The sequence below is a fragment of the Oncorhynchus keta genome, chromosome 29 (genome assembly GCF_023373465.1).
Source record: "Oncorhynchus keta strain PuntledgeMale-10-30-2019 chromosome 29, Oket_V2, whole genome shotgun sequence".
Classification (NCBI taxonomy): Eukaryota; Metazoa; Chordata; class Actinopteri; order Salmoniformes; family Salmonidae; genus Oncorhynchus; species Oncorhynchus keta.
Genome location: NC_068449.1, coordinates 3,566,737 through 3,581,486, shown reverse-complemented (window position 1 = coordinate 3,581,486; position 14,750 = coordinate 3,566,737). Strand labels below are relative to the sequence as shown.

General features: G+C 46.4%; 1 protein-coding gene across 2 annotated transcripts in view; it reads left to right on the top strand.

The window, feature by feature from the left end:
* The window catches only part of xdh (xanthine dehydrogenase), an 86,657-nt gene that overhangs the window by 7,590 nt on the left and 64,317 nt on the right, over window positions 1-14,750 (top strand). Inside the window, exons 1-7 of one of the 2 annotated variants that reach the window (XM_052485656.1) lie at window positions 7,643-7,924; window positions 9,882-9,939; window positions 11,959-12,055; window positions 12,631-12,739; window positions 12,979-13,105; window positions 13,725-13,786; window positions 14,091-14,183. In XM_052485656.1, coding sequence (XP_052341616.1) covers window positions 7,826-7,924; window positions 9,882-9,939; window positions 11,959-12,055; window positions 12,631-12,739; window positions 12,979-13,105; window positions 13,725-13,786; window positions 14,091-14,183 — 645 coding nt within the window. In that variant the 5' untranslated portion in view covers window positions 7,643-7,825. Of the gene's footprint in view, window positions 1-7,642; window positions 7,925-9,881; window positions 9,940-11,958; window positions 12,056-12,630; window positions 12,740-12,978; window positions 13,106-13,724; window positions 13,787-14,090; window positions 14,184-14,750 lie in introns of those variants that run through there. The other variant, XM_052485657.1, reaches the window with a different exon arrangement.

The window sequence follows — 14,750 nt, the reverse complement described above, 5'->3', positions numbered from 1 at the left end:
TCGGGCGGCTCCACTCCCTATTCGGGCGGCTCCTCTCCCTGTTCGGGCGGCTCCTCTCCCTGTTCGGGCGGCTCCTCTCCCTGTTCGGCGGCTCCTCTCCCTGTTCGGGCGGCTCCTCTCCCTGTTCCGGCGGCTCCTCTCCCTGTTCGGCGGCTCCTCTCCCTGTTCGGCGGCTCCTCTCCCAGTTCGGGCGGCTCCTCTCCCAGTTCGGGCGGCTCCTCTCCCTGTTCGGGCGGCTCCTCTCCCTGTTCGGGCGGCTCCTCTCCCTGTTCGGGCGGCTCCTCTCCCAGTTCGGGCGGCTCCTCTCCCTGTTCGGGCGGCTCCTCTCCCTGTTCGGGCGGCTCCTCTCCCTGTTCGGCGGCTCCTCTCCCTGTTCGGGCGGCTCCTCTCCCTGTTCGGGCGGCTCCTCTCCCTGTTCGGCGGCTCCTCTCCCTATTCGGCGGCTCCTCTCCCTGTTCGGCGGCTCCTCTCCCTGTTCGGCGGCTCCTCTCCCTATTCGGGCGGCTCCTCTCTCCCTGTTCGGGCGGCTCCTCTCCCTATTCGGGCGGCTCCTCTCCCTGTTCAGGCGGCTCCTCTCCCTGTTCGGGCGGCTCCTCTCCCTGTTCGGGCGGCTCCTCTCCCTATTCGGGCGGCTCCTCTCCCTGTTCGGGCGGCCCTGTTCGGGCGGCTCCTCTCCCTGTTCGGGCGGCTCCTCTCCCTGTTCGGGCGGCTCCTCTCCCTGTTCGGGCGGCTCCACTCCCTATTCGGGCGGCTCCTCTCCCTGTTCGGGCGGCTCCTCTCCCTGTTCGGGCGGCTCCTCTCCCTGTTCGGCGGCTCCTCTCCCTGTTCGGGCGGCTCCTCTCCTGTTCGGGCGGCTCCTCTCCCTGTTCGGCGGCTCCTCTCCCTGTTCGGCGGCTCCTCTCCCAGTTCGGGCGGCTCCTCTCCCTGTTCGGGCGGCTCCTCTCCCTGTTCGGGCGGCTCCTCTCCCTGTTCGGGCGGCTCCTCTCCCAGTTCGGGCGGCTCCTCTCCCTGTTCAGGCGGCTCCTCTCCCTGTTCAGGCGGCTCCTCTCCCTGTTCGGCGGCTCCTCTCCCTGTTCGGGCGGCTCCTCTCCCTGTTCGGGCGGCTCCTCTCCCTGTTCGGCGGCTCCTCTCCCTATTCGGGCGGCTCCTCTCCCTGTTCGGCGGCTCCTCTCCCTGTTCGGCGGCTCCTCTCCCTATTCGGGCGGCTCCTCTCCCTGTTCGGGCGGCTCCTCTCCCTATTCGGGCGGCTCCTCTCCCTGTTCAGGCGGCTCCTCTCCCTGTTCAGGCGGCTCCTCTCCCTGTTCAGGCGGCTCCTCTCCCTGTTCGGGCGGCTCCTCTCCCTATTCGGGCGGCTCCTCTCCCTGTTCGGGCGGCCCTGTTCGGGCGGCTCCTCTCCCTGTTCGGGCGGCTCCTCTCCCTGTTCGGGCGGCTCCTCTCCCTGTTCGGGCGGCGCTCGGCGGTCGTCTACTCGCTGCCACCGATTCCTTTTTCTTTCCTGTTAGTTTTGTCTTGATTGATTGTTTTGACCTGTTACGTATTTGTTGTTCATTTTTGGCCTATTAGCTTCCCGCCTGCTTTTGTTCTTATTCTCCCTGTCAGTGGTGAGATTATTGTCTTTATTCTCCTTGTCAGTGGAGAGATTATTGTCTTTATTCTCCCTGTCAGTGGTGAGATTATTGTCTTTATTCTCCCTGTCAGTGGTGAGATTATTGTGCTTATTCTCCCTGTCAGTGGTGAGATTATTGTGTTTATTCTCCCTGTCAGTGGTGAGATTATTGTGTTTATTCTCCTTGTCAGTGGTGAGATTATTGTGTTTATTCTCCCTGTCAGTGGTGAGATTATTGTGTTTATTCTCCCTGTCAGTGGTGAGATTATTGTCTTTATTCTCCCTGTCAGTGGTGAGATTATTGTGTTTATTCTCCCTGTCAGTGGTGAGATTATTGTCTTTATTCTCCTTGTCAGTGGTGAGATTATTGTGCTTATTCTCCCTGTCAGTGGTGAGATTATTGTGTTTATTCTCCCTGTCAGTGGTGAGATTATTGTCTTTATTCTCCCTGTCAGTGGTGAGATTATTGTGCTTATTCTCCCTGTCAGTGGTGAGATTATTGTGTTTATTCTCCCTGTCAGTGGTGAGATTATTGTCTTTATTCTCCCTGTCAGTGGTGAGATTATTGTTCTTATTCTCCCTGTCAGTGGTGAGATTATTGTCTTTATTCTCCCTGTCAGTGGTGAGATTATTGTGCTTATTCTCCCTGTCAATGGAGAGATTATTGTGCTTACGTTTTTACTGTCTGTTATTTTCCCTAGTTTTCGGGACATACCTGTTTATTGGTATTTTTGCCTGTTTGTTGGCTAGACCCAACTTAATAAACGTATGGAAGCATTGCTCTCTGCGCCTGACTCCACACCCACCACTCCTAGCTATCTGTGACAGCATGGTATTTTATCACATGGCGCTACAAAAGATAGTGTGTTGGCCCCAGTACATCACTGGGGTCAAGCTTCCTGCCATTCAGTACCTCTATACCAGGCGGTGTCAGAGGAAAGCTCTAAAACATATTTAAAGACTCCAGCTATAGACTGTTCTCTTCTCTGCTGCACGGCAAGCAGTACCGATGCACCGAGTCTGGAACCAACAGGACCCTGAACAGCTTCTACCCCCAAGATTTCTAAATAGTTTACCAATAGTTATCAGTACATTCAGAAAGTATACAGTCCCCTTCACTTCTTCCACATTTTGTTATGTTATTCTTGTAACGTGTGCGCTGGGAGTCAGGACGCAAGTTCAGTGAGTGAATAATTTAATAAACGAACAAAACATAATTCAAAACAATAATCATGAACATCACACAGACATGAAACAGAAACAATAATACTCCTGGGGAAGGAACCAAAGAGAGAGACATAAATAGGGCAGGTAATCAAGGAGTCCAGGTGAGTGTCATTAAGCGCTGGTGCGTGTGCCAATGGTGACAGGTGTGCGTAATGATCAGCAGTCTGGTGACCTAGAGAGGGAGTATTCGAGACAGTACACCCTCCCTGATGCGCTGCTTCAGCCGCAGGACGCCGACCACAGGGACAATCCCGGGGAACAGGAGCGGACCGGCCACCTCTGCCGAAGCGCGGGAACCTGTCGAGCCGGCTGGGGCACGTTAGCCCAGTGACCTAGAGCGGCGAAGAAGAAGCAGACGAAACAGCACCCCCTCTCCGACGTGTTGCTTCAGCCGCAGGATGTTGATCAGAGGGACGTTCCCGGGGATCAGGAAGCGACCGGTCGCCTCCGTAGAGGAACAGGAAACTGACGAGCAGCCTGAAGCGCCGGAGCCTGGCGAGCCAGCTGTGGCATGGGAGCCTACTGAGGCTACCAAGTCTTGAAAACCTGATGAGGCATGGAAGCCTGATGAGCTAGCTGAGGCATCCTCGGTAGACTCGTCAACAGACGCTTGACCCGCCAACCGAGTCTTGACACCCCGATGTACCGGCTGAGGCATGAAAGCCTGAAGAGCCGGCTGAGGCTTCCTTGGTTGCTGCGGCAGTGGAACCCAGACCCGACGTCACCTCCAAAACAAAAACAATAAAAACTCTCCCTGATGCTTCCCTTTGGTGAAGCGTTATTCTGTAACGTGTGGGCTGGGAGTCGGGAAACAAGTTCAGCGAATGAATCATTTATTAAATGACCGAAACATAATTCAAAACAAGAAACACGAACATCAAACAGCACACAGACATGAAACAGAAACAATAACACCTGGGGAAGGAACCAAAGGGAGAGACATATATAGGGCAGGTAATCAAGGAGATGATGGAGTCCAGGTGAATGTCAATAAGCGCTGGTGCGCGTAATGATGGTGACAGGTGTGTGTAATAGTCAGCGGTCTGGTGACCTAGAGGTCAGAGAGGTAGTATACGTGACAATTCTAAAATGGATTAAATTGTTTTTTCCCGCCTCATCAATCTACACACAATACCCCATAATGACAAAACAAAAACAAGTTTTAAGAAATTTGTGCAAATTTATTACAAATTAAAAACTGAAATATCACTTTTGGTCATGATTACAGCGTCCAGTCTTCTTGAGCATGGGGAGTTTCTCCCATTTTTCTCTGCAGGTCCTCTCAAGCTCTGTCAAACTTGATTGGGAGTGTCGCTTTACAGCTATTTTCAGGTCTCTCCAGAGATGTTCGATCAGGTTCAAGAACGGGCTCTGGCTGTCTGCTTAGGGTCCTTGTCCTGCTGGAAGGTGAACCGTCGCCCCAGTCTGAGGTCCTGAGAGCTCTGGAGCATGTTTTCATCAAGGATCCCTTTCTACTTTGATCCATTCATCTTTCGCTAGATCCTGACTAGTCTTCCAGTACCTTCCGCTGAAAAACATCCGCACAGCATGATGCTGCCACCTCCATTCTTCACCGTAGGGATGTAAGAATGATGAAGGCCACTGTGTTCTTGGGGACCTTCAATGCTGCAGACATGTTTTGGTACCCTTCCCCAGATCTGTGCCTCGGTACAATCCTGTCTCGGAGCTCTACGGACAATTCCTTCGACCTCTTGGCCTGGTTTTTACTCTGACATGCACTGTCAACTGTGGGACCTTATATAGACAGGTGTGTCCAATCAATTGAATTTACCACAGGCCGACTCCAATCAAGTTGTAGAAACATTTCAGGGATAATCAATAGAAACAGCATGCACCCGAGCTCAATTTAATTTAAAGTCTCATAGCAAAGGGTCTGAATATTTATCTAAATAAGGTATTTCAGTTGTTATTTTTGCATAATGTTCTAAAAACCTGCTTTTACCCTTTTTTCATTGTGGGGAAATGATGCGGAAAACAGTAAGCGGGTCTGAATACTTTCTGAATGCGCTGAATCCGCTGTAGCTGGACACTCTGCATTGACACTTTCTGAATGCGCTGAATCCTCTGTAGCTACCTGGACACTCTGCATTGACACTTTCTGAATGTGCTGAATCCGCTGTAGCTACCTGGACACTGCATTGACACTTTCTGAATGCGCTGAATCCGCTGTACCTGGACACTCTGCATTGACACTTTCTGAATGCGCTGAATCCGCTGTAGCTACCTGGACACTCTGCATTGAGACTTTCTGAATGCGCTGAATCCGCTGTACCTGGACACTCTGCATTGACACTTTCTGAATGCGCTGAATCCTCTGTAGCTGGACACTCTGCATTGACACTTTCTGAATGCGCTGAATCCGCTGTAGCTGGACACTCTGCATTGACACTTTCTGAATGCGCTGAATCCGCTGTAGCTACCTGGACACTCTGCATTGACACTTTCTGAATGCGCTGAATCCTCTGTAGCTGGACACTCTGCATTGACACTTTCTGAATGCGCTGAATCCGCTGTAGCTACCTGGACACTCTGCATTGACACTTTCTGAATGCGCTGAATCCTCTGTAGCTGGACACTCTGCATTGACACTTTCTGAATGCGCTGAATCCGCTGTAGCTACCTGGACACTCTGCATTGACACTTTCTGAATGCGCTGAATCCGCTGTAGCTACCTGGACACTCTGCATTGAGACTTTCTGAATGCGCTGAATCCTCTGTAGCTGGACACTCTGCATTGACACTTTCTGAATACGCTGAATCCGCTGTAGCTGCCTGGACACTCTGCATTGACACGATTTGCACGGACGTTTTTTGATTCATCACACACGCTGCTGCTACTGTCTATTATCTATCCTGTTGCCTAGTCACCTTACCCCCTACCTAAATGTAGATGTACCTCGAACCCCTGCACATGGACTCGGTACTTGTACCAAGTTATCTTTACTCAATGTGTTTTTATTATCTTCCTGATATTTTTCTATTTTCTTTTTATTTATTTATTTGACCTTTATTTAACCAGGCAGGTCAGTTAAGAACAAATTCTTATTTCGGGTCCAACGCTCTAACCACTAGGCTACGCTGCCGCTTTGTTGGTAAGTCTCTGTCAGTAAGCATTTCATAGTTAGTCTACACCTGATGTTATTGAAGCATATGAGAAATCCAATTTGATGTGATTACAGGAGGACTTTGGACATCAGCGTAGAGCTGACGACTCTACAGTACACCAAACCCAATTCATTTCATTACGTACCGTTGTTTGCAACCAACAGCAATACAGTTGAAATGAAACGTGGCCTTAATTGACCTCCAACAGTCATAACCTCTGACATTTACTGTATGCACTACCTCTGGAGGCTGTCGGGACGTATCTTTCTAACGATTTTTTGCTTTCGGTTTATTGCTTTAGATTGTTGCTCCTCTAGAGGTCAGAGGTTATGACTGTTGAGGTCATAACAGTCAGAGCTATACTCTATGTGGCTACTTAAGGCTTTGAGGAATGTAACATGAGCCTGCGAGTGCTGATCTAGGATCTGTCTATATAGTCTCATTCGTTAATAAGATTTAAAAATGGCAAACCTGATCCTAGATCCGCACTCCTACTCTGAGATGGTTTTGTGGATATGGGCCCTGATCCTAGATCTGTGTCTTGGAATAAATTAGGATTTGTGGAAGTTAAAGCTGATCCTAGAGCTCTGTCTATGAGTAACATGTGACATTTGCATTGCGTGAGAAGGAACCTAAAGTAAATTAAATCTTATTTTGATAATTTCCTGTCGTAGCAGGTAATGAAAACTTGCAGTTTATTCAAGGTTTAAAAAAGATTCTTAAGTTGGTAATTTATGTTTTAACATTTCTGATTTGATTTCCCTGAAATAAAAATATACCTACCCCTACCAAAATATCTATGAATTATAAGCCGCACAAAAAATCAGATTACTTGTTGCTGCGGGATTATTTTCCTGCTATGAGAAACTGATCAAATTATTATCTGGAGACTTATTTAAATACAAATGCTTTGTATTCAAGAAACGTAACTCTTGATACAAACTACAAATCTATTCAATAAAATAAAAAAAAACAATCACACTGTCTGTTCTGACACGTTTAATCGTCATCTCTGACTCTCACTCTCTTTAGGCATATGACTCATTCATTCATTCATCCATTCATTCATTCATTCATTCATTCATTCATTCATTCATTCATTCATCTATTTTAAATAATACATCATGTCTTAATCTTAGCATTGGCATCTCTCTCCCCTGTGTTTTCCATGCTTCTAGCTGTCTCACACGCCTCATGCCAAGCCTAGCTCTTTTTTAGTGTCAGTGAATGTTTATTAAGAAGGTGTCTGGTCTGAAACACCAAAAGAAAAACAGGACGGGAGGTCAGTGACAGACAGCCACCTCACGAGTACACTACTCACCACGCGTGACCACAAGGCTGATCGATAATCAATAACATGCTATCATGTGTGTGTCTTATGTCATCTCCCGCCTCACATCCCGCCGTGACACTTGATTTTACTGTGTGTCATCCTCATATTCAGTCCAAAGTTGGAGACTTTTATGACGCTTATATCTTCTTGTCTAGTCACATAACGTCAGAGATATAGAGGGAAAAGGGACAGACGGACGTAGGGAGTTAAACTTTAAAAGGTCGAGAGAGAGAGAGAGAGAGAGAGAGAGAGAGAGAGAGAGAGAGAGAGAGAGAGAGAGAGAGAGACAGAGACAGAGAGAGAGAGAGAGAGAGAGAGAGACAGAGAGAGAGAGACAGAGAGAGAGAGAGAGAGAGAGAGAGAGACAGAGAGAGAGAGAGACAGACATAGAGAGAGACAGACAGAGAGAGAGAGAGAGAGAGAGAGAGAGACAGAGAGAGATACAGGGTGACTGAATGAACATATTCATTGTCACAAGGTAACGTATCAGTCTTCACTGACAACAGTAGAGTGCGCAAACCACTGTCCTAAACATGTCGTACCTAACCTACGGAGAGCAGACTACCAGGAATAATCTGACGGATCACCACATGAGCGGAGATGAACTTGTTTTCTTTGTAAATGGAAAAAAGGTAAGATTCACAATTATTCTTTCCAAGTCAACTTGATCAATAGTTGTTCAGTAATGATAGGTGGGCTGGTAGGCTAACACGTTATAACGGTGATTCATTCTGTTTAACACGTTATTGAGACTATGCTTAAAGATCTATACATTTGATACTTGTGCATTTGAAATATAATGGCTAAAGATGTTTCACACTACGGGAAACGTTTATTATCTTACTTCTTCATTCTCATTAACTTTACTCTAATTTATCGCCATAAGCACAAATTAACTGATCATAGTATGTGTATGATTATGTGGGGAAATACCTGACAAAAGTTTGGACACACTGACTCATTCAAGGGTTTTTCTTTATTTTTACTATTTTCTACATCGTAGAATAATAGTGAATATATCAAAACTATGAAATAACACACATGGAATCATGTAATAACCCCAAAAAGTATTTTAACAAATAAAAAATATATTTTACATTTTAGATTCTTCAAAATAGCCACCATTTGCCTTGATGACAGCTTTGCACACTCTTGGCATTCTCCCAACCTGCTTCACCTGGAATGCTTTTCCAACAGTCTTGAAGGAGTTCCCACATATTCTGAGCACTTGTTGGCTGCTTTTCCTTCACTCTGCGGTCCAACGCATCCCAAACCATCTCAATTAGGTTGAGGCCAGGTCATCTGATGCAGCACCATCACTCTCCTTCTTGGTCAAATGGCCCTTACACAGCCAGCCTAAGCGCAAACCAGATGGGATGGCATATAGCTGCAGAATGCTGTGGTAGCCATGCTGGTTAAGTGTGCCTTGAATTATAAATATATCACAGACAGTGTCACCATCAAAACCCCCACACACCTCCTCCTCCATGCTTCACGGTGGGAATCACATTTGCGAAGATCATCCGTTCACCTGCACTGCGTCTCACAAAGAACCGTCGGTTGGAACCAAAAATCACAAAAGTGGACAGATTTCCACCGTTCTAATGTCCATCCCTTGTGTTTCTTGGCCCAAGGAAGTCTCTTCCTATTATTGGTGTCCTTTAGTAGTGGTTTCTTTGCAGAAATTTGACCATGAAGGCCTGATTCACGCATTCTCCTCTGAACAGTTGATATTGACGTGTCTGTCACTTGAACTCTGGAACAGCATTTATTCGGGCTGCTATCTGACGCTGGTAACTCTAATGAACTGATCCACTGCAGTAGAGGTAACTCTTGTCTCTTCCAATCCTGTGGCGGTCCTCATGGGAGGCAGTTTCATCGCAGCGCTTGATGGTTTTTGCGACTGCACTTGAAGACATTTTCTTGAAATTTCCCGGAATGACTGATCTTCATGTCTTAAAGTAATGATGGACTGTCGTTTCTCTTTGCTTATTTCAGCTGTTCTTGCCATAATATGGACTTGGTATTTTACCAAATAGGGCTATCTTCTGTATACCACCTTACCTTGTCAAAACACAACTGATTGGCTAAAATGCATAAAAAATTTCACAAATTAACTTTTAACAAGGTAAACCAGTTAATTGAAATGCATTCCAGATAGCTACCTCATGAAGCTGGTTGGGAGAATGCCAAGAGTGTGCAAAGCTGTCATCAAGGCAAAGGGTGGCTACTTCAAAGAATGTAAAATTGAAGATATATTTAGATTTGTTTAACACTTTTTTGGTTGCTACATGATTCCATATGTGTTATTTCATAGTTTTGATGTCTTCACTATTATTCTACAATGTAGAAAATGATAAACAATAAGGACAAATCATTGCATGAGTCGATGTGTCCAAACTGTTGACTGCTACTGTATAAATTTCATGCATAACGCCATGGAATATTTGTTATTCGATCTCAGTAGCTTTATCCGTAATTAATCGCCATGAGAACATTTTGCCTGTTCAGAGTATGTATTTGGAAATATATATTTCATACATGTGTACACGCATAACATGATATACAATATATATGTTATCTCTCCAGATAACAGAGAAACATGCTGATCCAGAGATGACACTGCTGACATACCTCAGGAGAAAGTGTATCCTGAAACACCTCTCACACACAGCCACAGGAAGTAGGGGTGTTGAGGGTTCTGATTTAATACCACAGCCACAGGAAGTAGGAGTGTTGAGGGTTCTGATTTAATACCATAGCCACAGGAAGTAGGCGTGTTGAGGGTTCTGATTTAATACCATAGCCACAGGAAGTAGGGGTGTTGAGGGTTCTGATTTAATACCACAGCCACAGGAAGTAGGCGTGTTGAGGGTTCTGATTTAATACCATAGCCACAGGAAGTAGGGGTGTTGAGGGTTCTGATTTAATACCATAGCCACAGGAAGTAGGAGTGTTGAGGGTGCTGATTTAAAACCATAGCCACAGGAAGTAGGGGTATTGAGGGTGCTGATTTAATACCATACCCACAGGAAGTAGGGTGTTGAGGGTGCTGATTTAATACCATAGCCACAGGAAGTAGGAGTGTTGAGGGTGCTGATTTAAAACCATAGCCACAGGAAGTAGGGTGTTGAGGTGCTGACTTAATACCATACCCACAGGAAGTAGGGGTGTTGAGGGGTGCTGATTTAATACCATAGCCACAGGAAGTAGGGGTATTGAGGGTGCTGATTTAATACCATACCCACAGGAAGTAGGGGTGTTGAGGGTGCTGATTTAAAACCACAGCCACAGGAAGTAGGGTGTTGAGGGTGCTGATTTAATACCATACCCACAGGAAGTAGGGGTGTTGAGGGTGCTGATTTAATACCATACCCACAGGAAGTAGGGGTGGTGAGGGTGCTGATTTAATACCATACCCACAGGAAGTAGGGGTGGTGAGGGTGCTGATTTAATACCATACCCACAGGAAGTAGGGGTGGTGAGGGTGCTGATTTAATACCATACCCACAGGAAGTAGGGGTGGTGAGGGTGCTGATTTAATACCATAGCCACAGGAAGTAGGGGTGGTGAGGGTGCTGATTTAATACCATACCCACTGCAACACCCCTTGAAAAATTGAAATACAAAAAAGCATATCATTTAATTGTTCCTTCACTAAAGTAGTGCACTAGGCCTTTACTAGTCCTGTATTAACATATAGTCTGTTGTGCGGGTAACAAAATAAATAAACATATATATATATATATAAATCTTAACTCTGCACACCTGATATATATACTGTATAGAAATCTTCTGATAAAATTACAGGTATTTAATTTATTCCCCTGAAAATATTGAGGGGGAAAATTCCCCATTGTGCCATTTCTGCTCTGAATGTTCTGTGCTTTCAGTTGTTTGTCTTCTAGGACCTTTCACTCTCTAGGGGGTTTTATGGAGGCAGAACTTTGGACAGTTGGCTATTTGCTCTGAATAGACAGTAGACAGTAGACACAATATTTCACAACATTCAAGGAAGCAGGACGAAAATAGTGAGGTATGACCTTTCTTGCTGGTCTGCAGGGCTGGTCTGCAGGGCTGGTCTACAGATAGATATGACCTTTCTTGCTGGTCTGCAGGGCTGGTCTGCAGGGCTGGTCTACAGATAGATATGACCTTTCTTGCTGGTCTGCAGGGCTGGTCTGCAGGGCTGGTCTACAGATAGATATGACCTTTCTTGCTGGTCTGCAGGGCTGGTCTGCAGGGCTGGTCTACAGATAGATATGACCTTTCTAGCTGGTCTACAGATAGATATGACCTTCCCAGCTTGTTTACAGAGAGATATATTACCCATCTAGCTGGTCTACAGGGCTGAAGAGAGAATGGTTTTGGATAGAAGCCAGATGATTGGTTGTTCCAAAGGTTTGAACGTGACTTAATGAATAACATGGACTGTTATGTCACCATCCTGTCTGTATACACAGAGCTAAAATGACTTTTACATAACTATCAGCACACTCCCCCCTCCCTCCCTCCCCCCCTCCCTCCCTCCCTCCCTCCCTCCCTCCCTCCCTCCCTCCCTCCCTCCCTCCCTCCCTCCCTCCCTCCCTCCCTCCCTCCCTCCCTCCTACTCTATCTCTCTCACCTATCCCCCTCCATCCAGTTGTTCCTTGACTGTGTGTACCAGTGGGTTTGACAGGTACTAAGCTGGGCTGTGCAGAGGGAGGATGTGGAGCCTGTACTGTGATGCTCTCCAAATATCAGCCCCACCTCAGCAAAGTGCTGTATCTTGAACTCAAATAGCAATCTGCGTGTGGTGTGTGTTTGCATGTTTGTGTGAGAGCGAGAGTGTGTGCGTGTGTGTGTATGTGTGTGTGTATGTGTTTGTACTTGAGTGTCATGTGTGTGTGTGTGTGTGTGTTTGTACTTGAGTGTCATGTGTGTGTGTATGTGTGTGTTTGTACTTGAGTGTCATGTGTGTGTGTGTGTGTGTGTTTGTACTTGAGTGTTGTGTGTGTGTGTGTGTTTGTACTTGAGTGTCATGTATGTGTGTGTGTATGTGTTTGTACTTGAGTGTCATGTGTGTGTGTGTGTGTGTGTTTGTACTTGAGTGTCGTGTGTGTGTGTGTGTGTGTGTGTGTGTGTGTGTGTGTGTGTGTGTGTGTGTGTGTGTGTGTGTGTGTGTGTGTGTTTGTGTGTGTGTGTGTGTGTGTGTGTGTGTGTTTGTACTTGAGTGTTGTGTGTGTGTGTGTGTGTGTGTGTGTGTGTTTGTACTTGTACTTGAGTGTCGTGTGTGTGTGTGTGTGTTTGTACTTGAGTGTCGTGTGTGTGTGTGTGTGTGTTTAACTTAACCCTCCAGTCACCACTCGGTGAATGGGTGTCTGGCCCCTCTGTGTTCTCTCCATCACTGTGCTGTCACCACGGTGGAAGGCATCGGCAGCGTGGCAGGGAAACTCCACCCCGTACAGGTAAGAACAGTGTCTTAGACCTCATGGAGGTACGCTCGCATATACTGCAGCTACTGTCCTCCCTCTGTCTCTCCCCCCTTTCACCCTCCTTCTCTTCCTCTCTCTCCCCCTCTCTCTCTCTCTCTCCTTCCATCTTTCTCTCTCTCTCTCTCTCTCTCTCTCTCTCTCTCTCTCTCTCTCTCTCTCTCTCTCTCTCTCTCTCTCTCTCTCTCTGTCTCTCTCTCTCTCTCTCTCTGTAGGAGCGTATCGCTAAGTCTCATGGTTCTCAGTGTGGGTTCTGTACCCCAGGTATCGTCATGTCTATGTATGCGCTGCTCAGGAACAACCCTACACCCTGCATGGCTGACATAGAGGAGGCCTTCCAAGGTAAATTGGGTGTCAAACTAATAGGGTTGCAACATTTAGGCCACAAGTTTTCGAAACCCAGGACATTTTGGAAAATCATTTTGCAACCCTACCAACTAGTGTCTTCCTGGCAAAATAAAACCTCACCAATGTACATTTAGACCCATTTGAACCACACATCAATGACAGGTTTGAACATGACTTAATGAATAAGATAGATATGACCTCTCTAGCTGGTCTACAGATAGATATGACCTCTCTAGCTGGTCTACAGATAGATATGACCTCTCTAGCTGGTCTACAGATAGATATGACCTCTCTAGCTGGTCTACAGATAGATATGATCTCTCTAGCTGGTCTACAGATAGATGTGACCTCTCTAGCTGGTCTACAGATAGATATGACCTCTCTAGCTGGTCTACAGATAGATATGACCTCTCTAGCTGGTCTACAGATAGATATGACCTCTCTAGCTGGTCTACAGATAGATATGACCTCTCTAGCTGGACTACAGATAGATTTGACCTCTCGAGCTGCTGTGCACGACTGGAGAGAGAATGGTGACTTAATGAATAACACGGACTGTTATGTCAATGCCAGGTTTGAGCCAGGTAATGTTGTACTGTTGTTGTCCCCGCAGGGAACCTGTGTCGCTGTACTGGTTACAGACCAATTCTGGAGGGGTACAAGACGTTCACCAAAGTAAGACCACACAACCACACAACCACACCCTGAGTGTCATGCAGTCTCCTGAGGATGAGTAAGGATCATCGTCTTCCTCTTTCTCCTGCTTTCACTTCCATCATTTTTTCTCCAATCTGTGGTGAGCGTGTGTGTGTGTGTGTGTGTGTGTGTGTGTGTGTGTGTGTGTGTGTGTGTGTGTGTGTGTGTGTGTGTGTGTGTGTGTGTGTGTGTGTGTGTGTGTGTGTGTGTGTGTGTGCGTGCGTGCGTGCGTGCGTGCGTGCGTGCGTGCGTGTGTGTGTGTGTGTCCGTCTGCGTGCCACAGGAGAGGAGCTGTTGTGGTGGCAAAGGGATGGAAAACGGCTGCTGCATGACCAACAGAGTAGAGACCAAAGGGTACACTGACGAGAGTGTCAACGTAAGTATTCTCATTCAATAGACAGTCTGCAGAGCCATGGTTGACTGGGAACATTTCTGGCAGAAATCACCTGTACATATCTCCCCACTGGAGACCTGAAGTCAATCCCTGTATCCACCATACCCTACTGATTCATCTATGCTTTCTCAGTGAAGTGTCATAATACCCCCCCCCCCATAAAAAATATTTAGATTTAAAAACGTAGAGTAACTATCAATACAATAGTCATCAATATAACAGGATATATCAAACAATCTGGCAGTCTACTATTTATTAATATGACCATTGACAACGTCAACTACTGCAGTGGACTCGATTCTTTGATTGAAAGAGAAAGAGAAAGAGAATGAGAGAGAGAGAGAGAGAAAGAGAAAGAGAGGGGGATAGAGACATTCTAGTTGGTTTTTTACTGTTCTTCAACAACATTGTACAACTGGCAGGCTGAATTGCGAGTATAATTTAAATCGACAAAATATTATTTCAAAACACAGTAAACTAAATATATACAGTAGGTTGAAAGCAATGAATGAAATTGAAGGAAGTAGGTAGTAGCTGTTGGTCAATTGG